At 64.1% G+C, this 20,970-nt stretch overlaps 2 protein-coding genes across 2 annotated transcripts; one reads left to right on the plus strand and one right to left on the minus strand.

Annotated features, from left to right (window-relative positions):
* Positions 1-1,175: 1,175 nt before the first annotated feature.
* On the minus strand, positions 1,176-4,333 carry S1PR2 (sphingosine-1-phosphate receptor 2). Its single transcript, XM_084304044.1, has 2 exons — positions 4,291-4,333; positions 1,176-3,164 (listed from the first exon to the last, which is right to left on the minus strand). Exon 2 carries the CDS (start codon positions 3,111-3,113, stop codon positions 2,061-2,063), a length of 1,053 nt encoding a protein of 350 aa, XP_084160170.1. The 5' UTR covers positions 3,114-3,164; positions 4,291-4,333; the 3' UTR covers positions 1,176-2,060.
* A 5,816-nt stretch (positions 4,334-10,149) lies between these two features.
* MRPL4 (mitochondrial ribosomal protein L4) lies at positions 10,150-18,454 on the plus strand. Its single transcript, XM_084303988.1, has 9 exons — positions 10,150-10,260; positions 10,954-10,981; positions 11,594-11,831; positions 13,136-13,187; positions 14,849-14,965; positions 16,579-16,686; positions 16,769-16,878; positions 16,991-17,061; positions 18,245-18,454. Exons 1-9 carry the CDS (start codon positions 10,198-10,200, stop codon positions 18,388-18,390), a joined length of 933 nt encoding a protein of 310 aa, XP_084160114.1. The 5' UTR covers positions 10,150-10,197; the 3' UTR covers positions 18,391-18,454.
* The last annotated feature ends 2,516 nt before the right edge of the window (positions 18,455-20,970 follow it).

Below are 20,970 nucleotides of genomic sequence, written 5' to 3' on the forward strand. Positions count from 1 at the left end.
ATTTGGGAGGGGATTGTGGGGGTGGGGGTCGTACCATTGTGGGTATGGGGGGGTTGGGCCGTACCACTGTAGGGATGGGGGGGATATGGGCTGAAACCCTGTGGGGTTGGGGGGCTCTGGGTCGTACCATTGCTGGGACCGGGGGGGAATCGAGGTCCTACCATTGTGAGGTTGGGGGGGGTGAGGCCCAACCTCAGGACCCCCCCCCGAAGGGCCAGAGGCGGCCGCGGGGCAGCAGCGGCCTACGGGGCCTCGTCCGCCCTCGCACACGCGTGTGCACGGACGTAGATGTGAACACAAACGCGTACACACGTGTGCACAGTCACAGAGACCCGGACACGCTCGTGGACACGTGTACACACGTAAACACACACGTACACGCTCAAAGACACGCGTAGACACGTGGACACACACAGACACGCGTGTGCACACTCGGAGACACGTGTGTGCACACTCAGAGGCACACGTGTGCACGCTCATAGACACTCGTACACACTCGTACACCCACATACACACCCAAAAACACCCGTACACACCCGTACACACCCCTACACACGTGTGCACACTCACAGACAAGCACACACACGCACACAGCCCCGTCCACACCCCTACGCCCGCGCACGCACGTGCGCACAGGCCCGGCCGCCACCGGCCGCCTCCTTCCCCCCCGGGCCGTTCCCGTCTGGCCCCCGGGTCCCAGAGGAACAGAAAGCAGAAGGCAGCCGCCCCCGGCCCCCCCCCTCGGCACAGGAAAACCCCGGCTTCCCGTTCCCGCCACCGCACCGAGCCCCGGGGCTGCTTTCGGCACCGGTGACGGCACGACGCGGCCGGGGGGCACCGGGGACGTGTCCCCAGTGCGACCCCACACCCCCCACACCTCAAAGTCCCCATCCAAGCTCTGAGTGTCACCCCCCTCTCCCCCCCCAAAAAAAAAACACCCATCCCCACCCACAAAGGAGACGGAGGCGGGTGGAAAAGCCACGTTTTAATACAAACATCACCCGTGGGCGGGTGCCGGGGTCGGGGGTCCGCGGCGGGGCCCCATCCGCGCGCCAGCACGCGGTGGGAGGACGCTGGTGTCCCCCTCCCTCACCCTTCCCCCCCCCAAAAAAAAAAATAAAAAAAAAAAATACCCCCCCTCCCTCACCTCCACCCCACGGCGTTTCCCACGGGGCTGGGTTTTTCCCGAGCTTGGGGAGCCCCACGGGGAAGGGAATTCGCCACCGGCGCCGGCGGTGCCGCGCCGACCCGTCCAACGGGTCCCGGCGGCGGCCCCGGGGCTCGGGCAGGGCGTGGGAAGGAGCACGCGTGGCCGTGCCCGTGCACACGCACGCGGCGCACGGGAGAGTGGGGAGACTGGGAGGGGGGTTGGGAGGGTGTTTGGGGGATCTGTCCGTCCGTCCGTACCTGGAAAGGGAAGCCCGGCCCCCGAAACGGCGCCCTTCGTACCGCTGTGCCCGCTGTGGGGTGTCTGTGGGGCCGTGGGGGGCCAGGGGTGGCCATGGGGTTTCCATGGGGGATCCTTGGGGTGGCCATGGGGTTTCCATGGGGTATCCATGGGGTTTCCATGGGTATCCATGGGGTTTCCATGGTGTTTCCACGGGGTATCCATTGCATTTCCATGGGGTATCCATGGGACATCCACAGGACACCCATGGGGTATCCATGAGGTTTCCATGGGGTATCCACGGGGTATCCATAGGGTGTCCATGGGGGTATCCATGGGACATCCACAGGACACCCATGGGGTATCCATGAGGTTTCCATGGGGTGTCCTTGGGGCAACCCTGGGATATCCATGGAGCATCTCTGGGATATCCATGGGATATCCATGGGGCGTTCACGGGGCACCCACGGGGTGTCCCTGGGTGCCCACGGAGCATCCATGGGGTGTCCACGGGGGGTCCACGGAGCATCTACGGGGTGTCCGTGGAGTATCCATGGGATGTCCATGGAGTATCCATGGGATGTCCATGGGATTTCCACGGAATATCCATGGAACATCTGTGACGTGTCCATGGGATGCCCAGGGGGTGTCCGTGGGGCGTCCGTGGGACCCCTCAGACGGAGGTGGTGCACTCGCGGGTGATGGGCGAGGTGGGCAGCTCGTGCTTCTGGGTGCAGCGCTCCAGCGAGCTGGAGCTGCGCAGCGGCAGCATGCAGCGCCCCGGGGGCTCGCTCCCCCGGCCGGCCCCGCAGCAGCACAGCACCCGCAGGAACTCCCGGCGCATGTCCTTGCTGCGCAGCGTGTAGATGATGGGGTTGGCGGCCGAGTTGAGGGTGGCGAAGGCGAAGAAATAGTTCGCCTTGTAGAGGATCCGGCACGCCCGGACGGGGCAGGAGGCGTCCATGAGGAGGATGATGAAGGCCGGCAGCCAGCAGACGATGAAGGCCCCCAGGACGATGGTGACCGTCTTGAGCAGGGCCAGGGTCTGGGCGCTGGCGATCTCGGCGTGGCTGGAGCGCACGATGCAGTAGATGCGGCTGTAGAGCCCCACGATGGTGAGGAGGATGAGGGTGAAGATGGTGATGACGAAGAGGATGTAGCGCTTGGAGTAGAGGGGCAGGACGGTGGAGCAGTCGTGCAGGTCGCTCATGCAGTTCCAGCCCATGATGGGCAAGCTGCCGATGGCGGCGGCGATCACCCAGCAGGCGCCGATGAGCAGCACCATGCGGCAGTTCTTGTCGCTGCTGTAGACCTTCACCTTGGTGATGGCCACGTGGCGCTCGATGGCGATGGCCAACAGGCTGAAGACGGAGGCGGCCAGCGTGGCGAAGGCCGTGCCCTCCCGCACGAACCACTGCACCGGCGTCAGGTGGAAAGTGGTGGCCCCGGAGAGCAGGATGTTGGCCATGAAGGCCAAGCCGGCCAGCAGGTCGGAGAAGGCCAGGTTGCCGATGAAGATGTACATGGCCGAGTGGAACTTCTTGTTGCGGCAGACGGAGATGAGCACCAGCAGGTTCTCCAGCACGATGAAGCAGCACAGCACGACGATGAGGATGGAGACCGCCCAGCGCGAGGCGCTGGGCGAGCCCTCTGAGTCCTCCTTGGTGAAGTTGTAGTGCTCCCGGATCTTCTCCGTGTTGAAGTACTCCTTGTAGATGCTCCCCATGGCTGCCCGCCCGGCCGCCGAGCCGGGACGCGGCGCCCGGCGGAGGAAGACCTGCGGGGAAGAAGGCACCGGGGGGTTGGTGGCACCGGGGACGGCGCGGCTGTGCGCGCCGAGCGTCACGGCGCGGGCACGCACACGGCGTCTCGCGCTCGGCGCCGGGTGGCCGCAACGGAGCAGAAATGACTCAGAGAGGAAATCCGGATGGCAGCGATAAGAGATGAGCCTCCGAGCTGCCCGGGGTGCAGAGCGGGGCCACCGGATCCATCCCCAACGCTGGGGACGCGGTGGGTGGCCCCGTTGATGGAGGAGGTGACATTTTAGGGCCGGCACCAGGCCCCGGCGCAGAGTGCCCAGAGGAACCAGAGCCCATGGGAGGGATGGGGACACCACTGGGGACACTGGTGGGGACTGGGACACATGGGGATGAGGACAGGGGGCACCAATATTGGCCCCGAACCCCCCCACGCAGCACCCATCCCACAACAGGGACCCCGCGCTGGTCCCAGTTAGGGCGGGGGGACCCAGCACCACCCCCCAGTTCCCACCAGTTTGGGAGGGGGGACCAGCACTGCGCCCCCCCAGTTAGGACGGGGACCGCCACCTCCCCATGGGGACAGGGGGCACGGCGCTGCCCCCCCATCAGGATAAGGCCCACGCAGCCCCAAATGGCGACACCACACCCCCTTTTTTTCCCCTTTTTCTTTTTTTGGGGTGGGGCGGGGCTTTCTAAGCAACGTGGGGGGCTCCGGGGGCTGTGTCCCCGACCCCCCCCCGAGGCTGCAACAACGCTGGGACCCCCAGACACGTTGCAAGACCCCCCCCCCACACACTTCATGCAATCACTCCCGGGACCCCCCCAGCCGGTCCCGGGACCGCCCAACCTCTCCCGGGACCCCCCCTCGCAACCGGTCCCGGGACCCCCACGCCCCACATCGAAACCGATTCCGGGACCCCCCCCCTCGCAACCACTCCCGGGACCCCCTCCCCATGCAACCGATGCCGGGATCCCCCCCCCCGGACCCATCCCCGGGCCCCCACCCCGTATCCAATCCCGGGACCCCCACCCCGTAACCGGTCCCGGGACCCCAAAACCTCCGGTCCTGGGACCCCCCCCAAGGGGAAAAGGGTGAAGGGGAGGGGGTCGGGGGGGGGGAAAAAAGGGACGGGTGCCCCCCACCTCCGGTCCCGGTGCCGGTGCCGGCCCCGCCGAGCGCTGCCTCCCGCCGCCGCCCGGGCTCTGCGCAGCCGCGCCCGGTGCCCGGGCACCGCCCCTCGGTCGTCGGGACCCCCGGGGACCCCCCCCCGGTGGTTGGGGTCGGTGAAACGGAGCCGTGCGGCCACCGCTTCCCCTTCCCCTTCCCCTCGTCCCCGTTCCCCGGTGGCTCCCCGGCCCCGTTACCGGCGGCTGCGAACGCGGCGCCGGGCGGAGCGAGGGGAACGGGCGGCCCCGGAGAGCGCAGCGGGACCCCAAAACGGGACCCCAAAACGGGACCCCAAAAAGGGACCCCAAAAAGGGACCCCAAAGGAGGATGGATTTTCGACCGGGATCCCAAAGAGGGGTCCTCACGCCGGGATTCGCTCCCGGAATCCCAAAGTGTGACCCCAAAGCGGGATCCCCACCGGGATTCTCCCCCCGGGATCCGGCACCAGGACCCAAATCCAGGACCCCCAGCAGGATCCCAAACTGGGATCCCCACCGGGATCCTCCCCCAGGATCCCATAGCATGACCCCAAAGCGGGATCCCCACTGGGATTCTCCCCCGGGACCAAATTCCGGGTCCCAGTACTGGGATCCGGCACCAGGACCCAAATCCAGGACCCCCAGCAGGATCCCAAACTGGGATCCCCACCGGGATCCTTCCCCCGGGACCCAAAATCCCAGGAGGACCGGGATGCTGCACTGGGATCCTGCACCAGCACCCCAAACTGGGAGCCCCACTGGGATCTGCTCCTGGGAACAACACCAGGACCCCACAACGGGATCCTGCACCAGAGCCCCAAACCAGGACCCCAAACTGGGACTCCCTCCTGGGACCCCAGACTGGGATTCTCTCCCAGAACCCCAAACTGGGACCCCAAAGCAGAAACCCCAAACTGGGATTCTCTCCTGAAACCCCAAAACGGAACCCTAAACTGGGATTCTCTCCTGAAACCCCAAACCGGGATCCCAAACCAGGATCCCAAACTGGGATCCCAAACTGGGATTCTCTCCTGAAACTCCAAACTGGGATCCCAAACCGGGACCCCAAACTGGGCTCTGAGGGGGGGCCTGGGAGCAAGAGGGGGGCAGAGCGGGATGGGGCTGGGAGGGGCCTGGGACATTTTGGGGGATCCTGGGACGCTTTGGGGTGTCCTCAGACATCTTGGGGGGGTCCTGGGACATTTTGAGGGATCTAGGGACATTTTGGGGGATCCTGGGACGCTTTGGAGGGTCTTGAGATGTTTTGAGGGATCCTGGGGCATTTTGGGGTAGCCTGGGGCATTTTGGGGGGTCCTAGGACATTTTTGGGAGTCCTGGAAGATTTTGGGGTATCCTGGGGCATTTTGGGGTATCCTGAGACATTTTGGGGTATCCTGGGACATTTTGGGGGGATCCCGGGCAGGATTTGGGGCACCTTATACACAGAAGGCCCAGACAAAAAGGATCGGAGGTGGCCCAGACAAGGCCTCAACCCCCGAGGCACCTCATGGGGGGGGGGGGGGGGGCACAGGGGTCAGGGCCCCCCCCTAGGTTACGAGGGCACGGAGCGGGGTCAGCGGGGCCGGGCAACACAGGGGCCGCTTGTTCCCAAAATACCCGCCCGGCAAATTGGATCAGCCCCCGGGCGGCCTCGGTTTAAGCGGCCGGCGGAGGCGGGGGCCAGATGGCAGGATCCGGCCCCGGGGGGGGGGGGGCACCGGACGGCCACCGAATCCCCCCCACACACACACACCGTGTCCCCAAAACGTCCCCAAAACGTCCCCAAAACCCCCTTGGGGCTGTGGAGTGTTTGCAGAGTGGGGCTGCGGGGTGGGCACGCGGGTGTGCAAGGGGGTCGGGGTGTCGGCACCCATGGGGGCACGCGAGGGTGTGGGAGGGTGATGGGACGCGGGTGCCAGCACCCTGTGCACACCCATATAGCAGTGACCCGTGGGTGCTGGCACCCTGTGCACACCCATATAGCGGTGCCCCATGGGTGCCAGCACCCTGTGCACACTCGTGTTGGTGTAAGTGATGGCACGTGGGTGCTGGCACCCTGTGCACACCCATATAATGGTGTCCTGTGGGTGCTGGCACCCTGTGCACACCCATATAGCGATGGCCCATGGGTGCTGGCACCCTGTGCACACCCATATATTGGTGCCATGTGGGTGCTGGCACCCTGTGCACACTCGTGTTGGTGTAAGCGATGGCACGTGGGTGCTGGCACCCTGTGCACACCCATATAATGGTGCCCCACAGGTGCTGGCACCCTGTGCACACCCGTGTGTTGGTGCCCCATGGGTGCCAGCACCCTGTGCACACTCGTGTTGGTGCAAGCGATGGCACCGGGTGCTGGCACCCTGTGCACACCCATATAGCGGTGGCCCATGGGTGCTGGCACCCTGTGCACACTCGTGTTGGTGTAAGCGATGGCACGTGGGTGCCAGCACCCCGTGCACACCCATATTGGTGCCAGCACCACCACATGGGTGCCAGCACCCTGTGCACACCCACACACACGGGTGCCCCCACCCCTTGCACACTCATACCAGTGCCAGCACCCCATGCACACCTGTATACATGGGTGCCCCCACCCCGTGCACACCCGCACCCACGGGTGTCCCCCCCCATGCACACTCGTACACACGGGTGCCCCCACCCTTTGCACACCCATAGTGGTGCCCCCCCCTTGCACACCCATAGTGGTGCCCCCCCCTTGCACACCCATACCAGTGCCCCCCCCCTTGCACACCCATACCAGTGCCCCCACCCCTTGCACACCCCTAGTGGTGCCCCCCCCCCTTGCACACCCATACCGGTGCCCCCCCCCCCTTGCACACCCATACCAGTGCCCCCCCCCCCAGCTCCTTGCACCACCACCCAGCACCGCAGCCGTTACCCCTTGCACAACCGGCCAACGGCCCCCCCCCGGGGACACCGAGCTTGGAGGGGGGGGGGCACACACAAACACACACACACATGGAGGGGGGGGGGGGCGTGCAAGGGTCCCGCTCCCACGGCCGAGGCTCCGGGGGGGGCCACGCAGCTGCGGGGCAGATGTCGGCGGGGGCCGCGGCAGCTGGTCCGGATTAGGGCCCCCCCCCCCCCTCCCCGCCCCATCCCAAAGGGGCCGGGGGCGAACAATGGGGGCTGGCGGCGGCCCCAGCACCACGGTGGGGGGGGGGCACAGGGGCCAGGACCCCCCCCCCCAAAGATAATGAGTGGGGGTGTTAAGACCCCCCCCCACACCAAGGATCGGTCCCTGTGGGTCCCCCCCTCCCCGTGATGGGGTGGATGTGGTGTCCCCCCCCCCAGTGATTTTTGGGGTCTGGGGGTAAATTGGGGGGGGGTACCCAAGGGGGGACACCGGGGGGGGGCACACATTTGGGGGGGGCACTCGTGGAAGGGGGGGGTCCCGCTCCATTACGGTGGGGTGGGGGCTGGATAGGGCCACCCATAATTTATTTTTTTTTTGGGGGGGGGGGAAATTGGGGAGGGATGCGGGGAGCCGCGGGGGGGTCGGATCCTTTTCGGGGGGGGGGCGCACGCCAAATTTGGGCACCCCCCCTTAATAGAGGGGCCGGGGGCAGCCGCAATCTGCACGGATTTATTTATTTTTTTTGGGGGGGGAGGGGGGGGCACCGAAAGGGGGGGGCAGGGCCGCCTCCTCTCCCCGCCAACCCCCCCTCCAAAAAAAAAAAAATAAAATAAAAAAATCCCCACCCACGTCGCCACCCGTGAACCGGATTTTGGGGAGGGGGGGGGGGGGGGGGGGGGCGAATTTGGCGCCTCGTTTTTAGGAAACCCGGGGGGGGGAGGACCCTAAATTTTTTTTTTTTTTTTTTTTTTGGGTGGGGGGGGGTCGGGGGGTAAAGGGGCCCGGGGGGGGGGGGCACGGGGCACGGCCACGGGGGGGGGCTCGCGGCGCCTCTTACCGGCTGCGCTCCGCTCCCAGCATGTGCGCGGGGGCGGCTCCGGGTGGGGCGGCCCCGGGGCCCTCCCCGCCCCCGGGGGGGGGGTGTCGGTGACGCCCCCCCCCCTCCCCCCATCCCCTCCCCCTTTCCCCATCTCCCTCCCCCCCCCCCCGTTTTTTTGTTTTTTTTTTTGGGGGGGTGTTGGAGCATCTTTGGGGTGTGCCCCCCCCTCCCCATAAATAATTTGGGGGGGGTTTCCCCGGGGGGGGGGGCGGGGATAGGAGGTGTGTCCCCTCCCCCGCCCCCCCCCTTCCACGCCCCCTGGATTTTTGGGTGGGAATCGGGGGATTTTATGCTTCCGGAGGGAGATTTTTTTTTTTGGGGGGGGAGGATGGGGGAGGAACTGGGGAGGACTGGGAGGTACTGGGGGGAACAGGGGGAACTGGGGGTATTGGGGTGTACTGGGGGAACTGGGGGGGACTGGGAGATACTGGGGGAACTGGGGAGTACTGGGGAGTACTGGGGGACACTGGGGGGGGAATGGGAGGCACTGGGGAGTACTGGGGGAAACTGGGGGGACTGGGAGGTACTGGGGGGACTGGAGATAGTGGGGGGTACTGGGGGAACTGTGGGCACTGGTGGGACTGGGGGGTAGTGGGAGATACTGGTGGGACTGGGGGTATCTGCGGAGTACTGGGAGAAACTGGGAGGACTGGGGGCACTGGGAATAGTGGAGGTACTGGGAGAACTGGGGAGCACTGGTGGTACTGGGGGAACTGGAGGGGACTGGGGGGGGGACTGGTGGGTACTGGAAGCACCGGGGGGATTGGGGGGTACTGGGAAGACTGGGAAGACTTGGGGGTACTGGGCAGTATCTGGGATTACTGGGAGCACTGGTGGTACTGGGAATACTGGGGATACTGGGGGGGAATGGGGAACACCAAGGGCACTGGAGGGTACGTGGGGTTACTGGGGGACACTACTGGGGGTACTGGGGATACTGGGGAGTACCGGGGGCACTGGAGGATACTGGGAATACTGGGGGGCTGGGCGGGGTACTGGGGGGCTGGGGATAGTGGAGGTACTGGGAGCACTGGGCCACTGGGGGGCACTGGTGGTACTGGGAATGCTGGGGGGACTGGGAGGGGACTGGGGGCACCGGGGATAGTGGAGGCACTGGAGGTACTGGGAACACAGGGCCACTGGGGGGCACTGGTGGTACTGGGAATACTGGGGGGACTGGGGAATACTGGGGACACTGCAGGTACTGGGGATACTGGGAGTGCTGGGGACACTGGGGATAGTGGGGGGACTGGAGGTGCTGAGGGTACTGGGAACACTGGTCAGTACTGGGAGCACTGGGGGTTAGTGGGAGCACTGGGGGTATGGGGGATACTGGGTGGCAGTAGCGGAACTGGGGGCACTGGGAGGTACTGGGGCACTGAGGGATACTGGGGGGCCGCTTGGGGACACTGGGCATACTGGGAGCACTGGGAACTAGGGGTACTGGGAGCACTGGGAGTTACTGGGGATACTGGGAGCAGTAGGGATAGGGGGGTGCTGGGGGTACTGGGTGGATACTGGAGGGCACTGGGGGGTACTGGGAACACTGGGGGGTACTAGGGGATACTGGGAGCACTGGGGATGGGGGATTGTTAGGGATAGTGGGGCATAATGGGAGCACTGGGAGTTACTGGGACGTACTGGGAGCACTGGGGAGGAGTTATTGGGAGTACTGGGCGATACTGGGAGTACTGGGCGTTACTGGGAGCACTGGGTCGTACTGGGAGTACTGGGGACGAGGAGTTATCGGGAGCACTGGGCGATACTGGGAGCACTGGGCCGTACTGGGAGCGCTGGCCCCGCCTCCCCGGAAGCCCCGCCCCCTCCGCCCCTCGATCCTTGACGTCATCACTGGGCGCCGCGCGCGCCGCGCCAGGCCCCTCCCCTTCCGTGACGTCACAATCAGGCGCCCTCCCCCCCCGCCATGTTCCGCGCCGGGCCCCGCGGAGCCGCCGCCGCCGCCTGGGCCTGGGCCCGGGCCGCGCGGGTGAGGGGCGGGGCCTGGGGGCGGTGGGCGGGGCTTGGAAGGGGGTGGAGGTGGGCTGGGGAAGGTGGGCGGGGCCTGGGGGAGGTGGGCGGGGCTTGGGTGGAGGTGGCCTTGCGGGGGGTGGGGGGCTTGGAGGAGTGGGCGGGGTCTGGGGGAGGTGGGAGGGGCCGGTGTGGGGTGGGCGTGGCTTGGAGTGGGGGCGCAGAGGGGTGGGCGTGGCTGGGAGGTGCGTGGGAAGGTGGGCGGGACCTGGGTGAGGTGGGCGGGGCTTTGGAGGTGGTGGGGTGGGCGTGGGGAGGTGGGCGTGGCTTGGAGATGCTGGGCGGGGCCTGTGTGGGGTGGGCGGGGCTTGGCAGTGGGAGGGGCGTGGGGGAGGGGGCGGGGCTTTGGGAGGTGGTGGGAGGGGCTTGGTGGGCAGGGACTTTGAGTTGGTGGGAGGGGCTTAGGGAGGGGGGCGTGGTCTGGGGAGGGGGGCGGGGCTTGGGAAGTGGTGGGAGGGCCTTGGAGGGGTGGGCAGGGCCTGGGTGAGGTGGGAGGGGCCTGTGTGGGGTGGGCGTGGCTTGGAGGGGTGGGCGGTGGTCTGGGGATGTGGGCGGGGCTTGGAGATGTGGGCGGGGCTTGCGGGGAGGGGGGCGTGGCCTGCTGGGGGGGGTCCTTGGGGCCGGGGTCCCGCTGACGGCCGTGAACCCGCAGGGGGCGGCGAGCACCGGGAGCGGTGGAGGTGAGTGGGGGGGGGACGGGGATGGGGGGGCACTGGGGGGACTGGGGGGGCACTGGGGACATTGTGGGGATGGGGGGGCACTGGGGGGACTGGGGGGCGGGTACAGGGACGGGGGCATTGGGGTTGGGGTCATCATTAGGGACAGGACGGCTTTGGGGTCAGGGTCATCATGGGGACAGGGTGGCTGTGGGATCAGGGATATTGGGGACAGGGTGGCTGTGGGGTCAGGGACATCCTTGGGGACAGGGTGGCCATGGGGTTGGGGTCATCATTAGGAACGGGATGGCTTTGGGGTCAGGGACATTGTTGGGAACAGGGTGGCCGTGGGGTTGGGGTCATCATTAGGGACAGGGTAGCTGTGGGGTCGGGGACATCATGGGGACACTGGGGACAGGGTGGCCATGGGGTCAGGGACATTGAGGACAGGGTGATTGTGGGATCAGGGACATCTTTGGGGTCAGGGTGGCCATGGGGTTAGGGTCATCCTTAGGAACAGGATGGCTCTGGGGACAGGGTGGCCATGGGGTCGGGGACATCTTTGGGGTCAGGGTGGCTTTGGGGTCGGGCACACCACGAGGACATCACCGCCCCCATCCCCTCATCCCCCAACAGAGCTCCCGTCCCCTACACCCCCCCTGCCCCCCCAACCCCCCCAATCCCCCCCGTCCCCCCCGCCGCCCCCGTTGTCCCCGTTGTCCCCGTCTCGGTCCCCGTTGCTGCGTTCCTGCGGTGTCCCGGTGGCCCCGGGGGGGGTCTCGGCGCAGGCGTGGGTGGGGTCCCTGCGGCACCCCCAGCACCAGCGCCTGGGGCTGGCCCAGCTGCACCCCGACCTCTTCGCCATCGCGCCCAGGTAGGGGGGGATTTGGGGGTCGGGGGGGGGGGATTTGGGGTCGGGGAGGGGTTTTGGGGTCATGGGGAGGGCCTTTTGGGGTCAGAGGAGGCGGATTTTGGGGTTGGAGGGGGGGGATTTGGGGTTGGAGGGGGGGCTTTTGGGGTCGGGGGGAGGGTTTGGGGTTGGGATGGGGCTTTTGGGGTCATGGGGAGGGCCTTTTGGGGTCAGAGGGGGCGGATTTTGGGGTTGGAGGGGGGGATTTGGGGTTGGAGGGGGGGCTTTTTGGGTTGGAGGGGGGGGCTTTTGGGGTTGGAGGGGGGGATTTTGGGGTTGGAGGGGGGGATTTTGGGGTCGGGGGGGATTTGGGGTCAGAGGGGGGGTTTTGGGATCGGAGGGGGGGTTTGGGGTCGGAGGGGGGGCTTTTCGGGTCGGGATTTGGGGTCTAGGTGGAGCTTTGGGGTTGGAGGGGGGGCTTTTGGGGTTGGGGGGGGATTTCAGGATTGGGAGGGGCTTTTGGAGTCAGAGGGGGTGGATTTTGGAGTCAGGGGGGGATTTGGGGTCGGAGGGGGGCTGTTTTGGGGTCGGGGGGCGGGTTTGGGGTTGGTGAGGGGATTTTGGGGTTGGAGGGGGCTGTTTTGGGGTTGGTGAGGGGGTTTTGGGGTCGGAGGGGGGATTTTGGGGTTGGGGAAGATTTGGGGGTTAGAAGGGGGGGGCTTTAGGGGTGGGGGGGGATTTGGGGTCGGGATGTGGGGGTTTTGGGGTCGGAGGGGGGGATTTGGGGTCGGAGGGGGGGATTTGGGGTCGGAGGGGGGGGGGGTTGGGGTCGGAGGGGAGGGGATTTAGGGTTGGAGGGGGGTTTTGGAGGTTAGAAGGGGGGGGTTTGGGGTCGGGGGGGGATTTGGGGTTGGAGGGGGCTGGTTTGGGGTTGGAGGGGGCTGTTTTGGGGTCAGGGGGGTCACCTTTGGGGTCTAGGGGGAGCTTTGGGGTCCCTATTTGGGGTGTTGGGGTCTCCTTTTGGGGTGTTGGGTCACCGTTTAGGGTGTTGGGAATCCCATTTAGGGTATGAGAATCCCTATAGGGGGTTTTGGGAACCCCATTTAGGGTGTTGGGGTCTCCTTTTGGGGTATGGGGGCCCCCATTTGGGGTGTTGGGACCCCAATTTAGGATGTTGGGGCCCCCACTTAGGATGCTGGGGTCCCTATTTGGGGTGTTGGGGTCTCCTTTTGGGGTGCTGGGGTTTCCTTTTGGGGTGTGGGGGTCTCCTTTGGGGTGTGGGGTCACTGGGGGACCCCCGGGTGATGCCCCCACCCCGTGTCCCGCAGGCTGGACATCCTACACGCGGTGGCCACGTGGCAGAAGAACTTCAAGAGGATCGTGAGTTTTGGGGTCGGGGGGGAGGATTTGGGGTGAGGGGGAGAGGTTTGGGGGAGAGGGAGAGGTTTGGGGGCAGAGGGGGAAGTTTTGGGGCAAAGGGAGAGGTTTTAGGGCAGAGGGAGAGGTTTGGGGGGAGAGAAATGGGTTTTGGGGACAGGGGGAGAGGTTTTGGGGTGGAAGGGGGAGGTTTTGGGGTGAGGGGGAAAGATGTGGGGGAGAGGGAGAGGTTTTGGGGTGAGGGGGAGAGATTTGGGGGAGAGGGAGAGGTTTTGGGGGGAGATAAAGGGGTTTTGGGGACAGAGGGAGAGGTTTTGGGGACAGGGAGAGGTTTTGGGGTGAGAGGGAGAGGCTTTGGGGACAGAGGGAGGTTTTGGGGCAGAGGAAGAGGTTTGGGGGAGAGGTTTTGGGGCAGAGTAAAAGGTTTTGGGGCAGAGGAAGAGGTTTGGGGTGAGAGGGAGAGATTTGGGGCAGAGGGTGAGGTTTTGGGGTGAAAGGGAGAGGCTTTGGGGGGGAGGTTTTGGGGACAGAGGGAGGTTTTGGGGCAGAGGAAGAGGTTTGGGGGAGAGGTTTGGGGTGAGAGGGAGAGGTTTGGGGGGGAGGTTTTGGGGTGGAGGAAAAGGTTTTGGGGCAGAGGGAGATGTTGGGGAGATTTTTAGGGTGAGGGGGAGTTTTTTGGGGTGAGAGTTTTTTGGGGCAAGAAGGGAGAGTTTTGGGGCTCAGGGGGAGGTTTTTGGGGTGAGAGGGAGAGCTTTGGGGCAAGGGGGAGTTTTTTGGGGCGAGAGGGAGTTTTTGGGGTGAGTGAGATTTTTGGGGTGAGAGGGAGAGTTTTGGGGCGAGAGGGATAGTTTTGGGGTTCGGGGGGAGGTTTTTGGGGCAAGAGGGAGTTTTTTGGGGCGAGAGGGAGTTTTTGGGGGTGAGCAAGGTTTTTGGGGTGAGAGAGAGAGTTTGGGGATTGTGGGGAGGTTTTTGGGGTGAGAGGGAGAGTTTTGGGGCAAGTGGGAGATTTTTGGGGTGAGAGGGAGAGTTTTGGGGCTCGTGGGGAGGTTTTTGGGGTGAGAGAGAAGAGTTTGGGGATTGTGGGGAGGTTTTTGGGGTGAGAGGGAGAGCTTTGGGGCTCGAGGGGAGTTTTTTGGGGTGAGAGGGAGTTTTTTGGGGTGAGTGAGGTTTTTGGGGCGAGAGGTAGGTTTTTGGGGTGAGCAAGGTTTTTGGGACGAGAGGGAGAGTTTTGGGGCTCGTGGGGAGTTTTTTGGGGTGAGAGGGAGAGATTTTGGGGGTGAGAGCGAGTTTTTTGGGGCGAGGGAGAGGTTTTTGGGGCGAGAGGGAGAGCTTTGGGGCAAGTGGGAATTTTTTGGGGCGAGAGGGGAGGTTTTTGGGGTGAGAGGGAGAGCTTTGGGGCTGAGAGGGAGGTTTTTGGGGCTGAGAGGGCGGATTTTGGGGCTGAGAGGGCAGATTTTGGGGCGAGAAGAAGACCTTTGGGTGCCAGCGGGACACCTTTAGGCAGCGAAAAGAGGGAATTTTTTAGGACGAACAAACCTCGGGGTGACCGGGGCGGGTTTGGAGATTTGGGGTGGCTCAGGGGGTGGTCCCGATGCCCGGGATTTTAATTTTAATTAAGATTTTAATTAAGATTTTAATGAAGATTTGAATTTGCCCCCCCCCAGAGCTACGCCAAGGTGAAGACTCGCGCCGAGGTGCGGGGCGGCGGGCGCAAGCCGTGGCGCCAGAAGGGGACGGGGCGAGCGCGGCACGGCAGCATCAGATCCCCGCTGTGGCGGGGGGGGTGAGTGACCCCATAAGGTGTTTGGGGTCGGAGGGGGGGGGTTTGGGGTCAGAAGGGGGGGTTTTGGGGTCGGAAGGGGGGGTTTTGGGGTTGGAGGGGGGGCTTTTGGGGTCGGAAGGGGGGGTTTTGGGGTTGGAGGGGGGGCTTTTGGGGTCGGAAGGGGGGGTTTTGGGGTTGGAGGGGGGGCTTTTGGGGTCGGAAGGGGGGGTTTTGGGGTCGGAGGGGGGGCTTTTGGGGTTGGGATGGGGATTTGGGGTCAGAGGGGGTTGTTTTGGGGTTGGGAAGGGGGTTTTGGGGTTGGGATGGGGATTTGGGGTCAGAGGGGGGTGGTTTTGGGGTCGGTGGGGGGGTTTTGGGGTCGGAGGGGGGGTTTGGGGGTCGGTGGGGGGGGTTTGGGGTCGGAAGAAGCGGTTTTGGGGTCGCGATATGGGGCATTTTGGGATTGGGAGGGGCCTTTGGGATCGGAGGGGGTGGTTTTGGGGTCAGAGGGGAGGGCTTGGGGTCGGAAGAAGCGGTTTTGGGGTCGCGATATGGGGCATTTTGGGATTGGGAGGGGCCTTTGGGATCGGAGGGGGTGGTTTTGGGGTCAGAGGGGGGGGGTTGGGGTCAGAAGGGGGGCTTTTAGGGGTCTTGGGGGGGGCTTTTGGGGTCAGAGGGGAAACTTTTGGGGTTGGGATGGGGCTTTTGGGGTCATGGGGAGGGCCTTTTGGGGTCAGAGGGGGCGGATTTTGGGGTTGGGAGGGGGGCATTTGGGGATTGGGGGGGTCTTTAGGGTTGGGAAGGGGGGTTGGGGTTGGAGGCGGGGAGTTTAGGGTCGGGGGGGTTGAGGTTGGAGGTTCCCATTTAGGGTTGGGGGGGGGCTTTAGGGGTCAGGCAGGTCCCCTTTGGGGTCAGGGGGTCCTTTTTATGGTGTTGGGGACCCCATTTAGGGTGTGAGAGTCCCTATTTGGGGTGTTGGGGTCTCCTTTTGGGGTGTTGGGGCCCCCATTTAGGATGTCGGGGCCCTATTTGGGGTGTTGGGGGCCCTATTTGGGGTGCTGGGGTCTCCTTTTGGGGTGTGGGGGCCCCTATTTGGGGTGTTGGGGCCCCAATTTAGGATGTTGGGGCCCCCATTTAGGATGTTGGGGCCCTATTTTGGAGTTTTGGGGTGTTGGGGTCCCCATTTAGGGTATGGGGGTCTCCTTTATGGTGTTGTAGTTCCTTTGGGGTGTTGGGGTCCCTATTTGGGGTGTGGGGGCCCCTATTCGGGGTGTTGGGGCCCCCATTTAGGATGTCGGGGCCCTATTTGGGGTGTTAGGGTCCCTATTTTGGGTGCTGGGGTCTCCTTTTGGGGTGTGGGGGCCCCTATTTGGGGTGTTGGGGCCCCCATTTAGGATGTTGGGGCCCTATTTTGGAGTGTTGGGGTCTCCTTTTGGGGTGTTGGGGTCCCCATTTAGGGTATGGGGGTCTCCTTTATGGTGTTGTAGTTCCTTTGGGGTGTTGGGGTCCCTATTTTGGGTGTTGGAGCTCCAATTTAGGATGTTGGGGCCCCCATTTAGGATGTTGGGACCCTATTTTTGGGGGGGGGGGCGAATTTAGGACCCCCACAAGCTCCCGAACCGACCCCATACAGGTGGCATCGCGCACGGCCCGCGGGGCCCCACCAGCTACTACTACATGCTGCCCATGAAGGTGCGGGTGCTGGGGCTGAAGGTGGCGCTCACCGTCAAGCTGATGCAGGTACGGGAGACCCCAAAAACCCCAAATCCATCCCAAAGGGGGGTTTTTGGCTGTCCCCCGCTGACATTTGGGGTTTTTCTAGGACCAGCTGCACGTGGTGGACAACCTGGAGATGCCCACGGCCGACCCCCGGTACCTGCAGGACCTGGCGCGGTACCGCCACTGGGGCAGCTCCGTGCTCATCGTTGACGTGTGAGCCCCCCCCGTCACCCCAATGTCCCCCCCCGTGTCCCCCAACCCCGTCCCGGTGTCCCCAAACCCCGTCCCGGTGTCCCCAAAGTGTAATTTTCCCTTTTCTCCCCAGTGATGAGATGCCGGAGAACATCGAAAAAGCCGTGGCCGGCCTCAAAACCATCACCCTGATCCCCGTCATAGGTGAGAGCCCCCAAAAGTGCCCTAAAGTGTCCCCAAAATGTCCCTAAAGCAACCCCCAAAGCGTCCCCGAAGTGTCCCTGAAACTTCCCCGGTGTCCTCAAAGCATCTCCCCAAAGCGCCCTAAAACATCCCCAAAGCGCCCTAAAACATCCCCAAAGCACCCTAAAACATCCCCAAAGTGCCCTAAAACGTCCCCAAAGCGTCCCCAAAACGTCCCCATAAGTGTCCCCAAAGAGTCCCCAAAATGTCCTCAAAGTGCCCCCAAAGCATCCCCAAAGTGCCCCAAAAGCCTCCACAGCACCCCAAAACGTCTCAAAAAGTCCCCAAAACATCCCCAAAGCACCCCAAAATGCCCCCAAAGCTCCCTAAAGTGTCCCCAAAGCACCCTAAAGCACCCCAAAACGCCCCCGAAGCTCCCTAAAGCACCCCAAAATGTCCCCAAAGCATCCCCAAAGCACCCTAAAGCACCCCAAAGCTCTCCAAAGCACCCCCAAAATGCCCCAAAGCTCCCCAAAGCGTCCCCTAAGTGCCCCAAAACGTCCTCAAAGCGCCCCAGAAGTCCCCAAAGTGCCCCCAGAACATCCCTAAAGTGCCCCAAAGTGTCCCCAAAGTGCCCCAAAGCTTTTCAAAGCACCCCCAAAATGCCCCAAAGCTCCCCAAAGCACCCCAAAGCGTCCCCGAAGTGCCCCAAAACGTCCCCAAAGCGCCCCAGAAGTCCCCAAAGTGCCCCCAGAACATCCCCAAAGTGCCCCAAAAGCCTCCACAGCACCCCAAAGTGTCTCCAAAAGTCCCCAAAATTTCCCAAACCATCCCCAAAGCACCCCAAAATGTCCCCAAAGCATACCCAAAGCTCCCTAAAGCGCCCCAAAGCTCTCCAAAGCACCCCCAAAATGCCCCAAAGCTCCCCAAAGCATCCCCTAAGTGCCCCAAAACATCCTCAAAGCGCCCCAGATGTCACCAAAGTGCCCCAAAGTGCCCCCAGAACATCCCCAAAGTGCCCTAAAGTGCCCCAAAGTGTCCCCAAAGCGCCCCAAAGCTCTCCAAAGCACCCCCGAAGTGCCCCAAAGTGCCCCAGAAGTCCCCAAAGTGCCCCCAGAACATCCCCAAAGCGCCCCAAAGTGCCCTAAAGCGCCCCGAAGCACCCCCGAAACGTCCCCAAAGTGTCCCCACCGTGTCCCTGCAGGTCTCAACGTCCACAGCATGCTGAAGCACCAGACGCTGGTGCTGACGGTGGCCGCCGTGGACTTCTTGGAGAAGAAGCTGCTGTGGCACGACACGCGCTACTCGCCCCTCTACCCCTTCTCCATGCCCTACAGCGACATCCCATAGCCGGGACGGGGTCTGGGGGCTCTGCGCCTCCTCCCCCTGCCCCATTAAAGAGAGGTCGTGCCCAGCTCTCGGGTTTTGTTGGTTTTTTTTTTGGGGGGGGGGTGCTTGAAGACTTCGTTTTAGGGTTTGGGTGGCTCCTGGGTTTGTGGTACAGGTGCCCTGTGGGGACATGGGGATGTATGGCCACCCTATGGGGACGTACAGCCACCCCACGGGGTCATGGGGACATAAAGACACCCCTCAGGGACATACAGCCAGCCCATGGGGACATGGGGACATACAGCCACCCCTTGGGGACATACAGTCACCCTTTGAGGACATGGGGCCATATGACCCCGTGTCCTCACAGGGTGGCCATACAGCTACCCCTTAGGGATATGGGGACATACAGCCACCCCTTGGGGACATACAGACACCCTGTGGGGACATATAGCCACCCCTTAGGGATATGGGGACATACAGCCACCCCTTGGGGACAATCCAGGCTTGGGGACGGCTTTGGGGCCAGCTCTGCCGGCACGCACATCCTCTCCCACAGTGAGCAGTGGCACCTGGTGGCACCTTGGTGGCTCCCAGGTCCCGCTGCGGGGCTGGGGACACCGCGGGGCCAGCTCGCCTCGTCCCCTCCCGCGGGCTCCTCCGCAGCGTCCTCATCCTCATGGTGGTGACATCGGTGACGCTGGCCACGCTGGGGGCACTTGTCACGCCGCGGGGTGGCCGGAGAAGCTGCAGGGGCCATGAGCGAGCGGTGCTGAGCCCGTCCCCGCTGTGCCCCAGCCCCAAGAGCACCTCGGGGTGACGGCGCCGTCCCCGTGCCCCCGGGGACATCGGGTGCCGTGCAAGGGACAAGGGCACGGCGCCAAGTGGCACCGCTCCAGCTCCAGGCGCCCAAAGGCATGGGACGGGCCCGGGCACGGCCCTTTCCTGGCAGTGCCGTGGCTGCAAAGTGGAAAGCAGCCAGGGCACGGGCTCGTTAACCAGGCTCATTAGCCGGGCTCGTTAACGGGGGACGTTTGGGGGACGTTTGTGGGGTGCATTCGTGGGCCAGGATGGGGCCGGAGGGCAGGGAGGCAGCAAAGGGATGTGGGGGGGGGTGGATTGGAGCCTGTGGAGAGTGTGCAAGGGGTCTGGGGCTTGTAACGAGTGTGCAAAGGGAGGTTGGGGTTTGTAACGAGTGTGCAAAGAGGGTTTAGGGTTTGCAACAGGCGTGCAAAGGGGCTCTGGGGGTTGTAAGGAGTGTTCAAAGGGTCTGGGGCTTGTAATGAGTGTGCAAAGGGGCTTGGAGCGTGCAGTGAGCGTGCAACAGGGCTTGGAGCCCATTACATGCATGCAACGGGGCTTGGAGCCTGTAACACGTGTGCAATGGGGGTTGGAGCTTGCAACAAGTGTGCAACGGGGCTTGGAGCCTGTAACATGCATGCAACAGGGCTTGGAGCTTGCAGTGAGTGTGCAACAGGGCTTGGAGCCCATTACATGCATGCAACGCAGCTTGGAGCATGTAACATGCATGCAATGGGGCTCAGAGCTTGCAGCAAGTGTGCAACGGGGCTTGGAGCCCATAACATGCATGCAACGCAGCTTGGAGCATGTAACATGCATGCAATGGGGCTCAGAGCTTGCAGCAAGTGTGCAACGGGGCTTGGAGCCCATATCATGCATGCAACAGGGGTTGGAGCTTGCAGTGAGTGTGCAACAGGGCTTGGAGCATGCAACATGCATGCAATGGGGCTTGGAGCTTGCAGTGAGCGTGCAATGGGGCTTTGTGCATGCAGTGAGTGTGCAACAGGGCTTGGAGCCGATAACATGCATGCAACAGGGCTTGGAGCTTGCAGTGAGTGTGCAAGGGGGCTCAGCACCCCAAGAAGACCACGGTGGGAGCGTGAAGGCAGCAGCCGGAGGGCCCCTTCCTGCAGCGATGCTGGCGTGTGGCTGCCCCGTGCGGGCGCTTCCGGACATTTCGGGACAAGCGTGAGGCCACCGGAGCTTGGGGGGGGGGGGGGGGACGACTCTGTAGGACCGGACGGGTTGGGCCGCATCCTGCACCGGGCACCGTATCCTGTATTGGGGCCCGCGTCCCCCCGCTGAATTTCCCCATCGGAAGCCCGGAGCCAGAGGTGACACGTGCTGGCGCCTGAGCCCATCCTGCTCGGATGCAACGGGGATGTCCCCAGGGTTGGGACGCTCGGTGGCTGCCGTCCCCGAGGTCCCCCGGGACCCCCGTGGCCTCGTTAGCGCCTTCGTTAAGCGGTGGCAGTGCCGCCAGCCCTTGGCACGGGGTGGCACCTTATGGGATGGGTTAGGGGATAGGGACACGGGGACACGGGGATGTCCCCAAGGGTGTCCCCAGGGGTGCCGCACGGTGACGGAGCCGTGGGAGCAGCAGAGCAGAGGAAGGAATTTGGGGTGTCCCCCGTGTCCCGGTCCCCCATGTCCCTCCCAGTCCACTGCTTTGTCCAGTGTCCCTGTCCCCATGTCCTTCCCCACCCATCCCATGTCCCCCATGTCCCCCCACTGCACCCCCTTGTCCCTGTCCCCCAATCCTTTCCCACATCCCCGTGCCCCGTGTCGCTCCCCATCCAT

This window comes from Netta rufina (genome assembly GCF_964035555.1).
Source record: "Netta rufina genome assembly, chromosome: 32".
NCBI classification, from domain to species: Eukaryota; Metazoa; Chordata; class Aves; order Anseriformes; family Anatidae; genus Netta; species Netta rufina.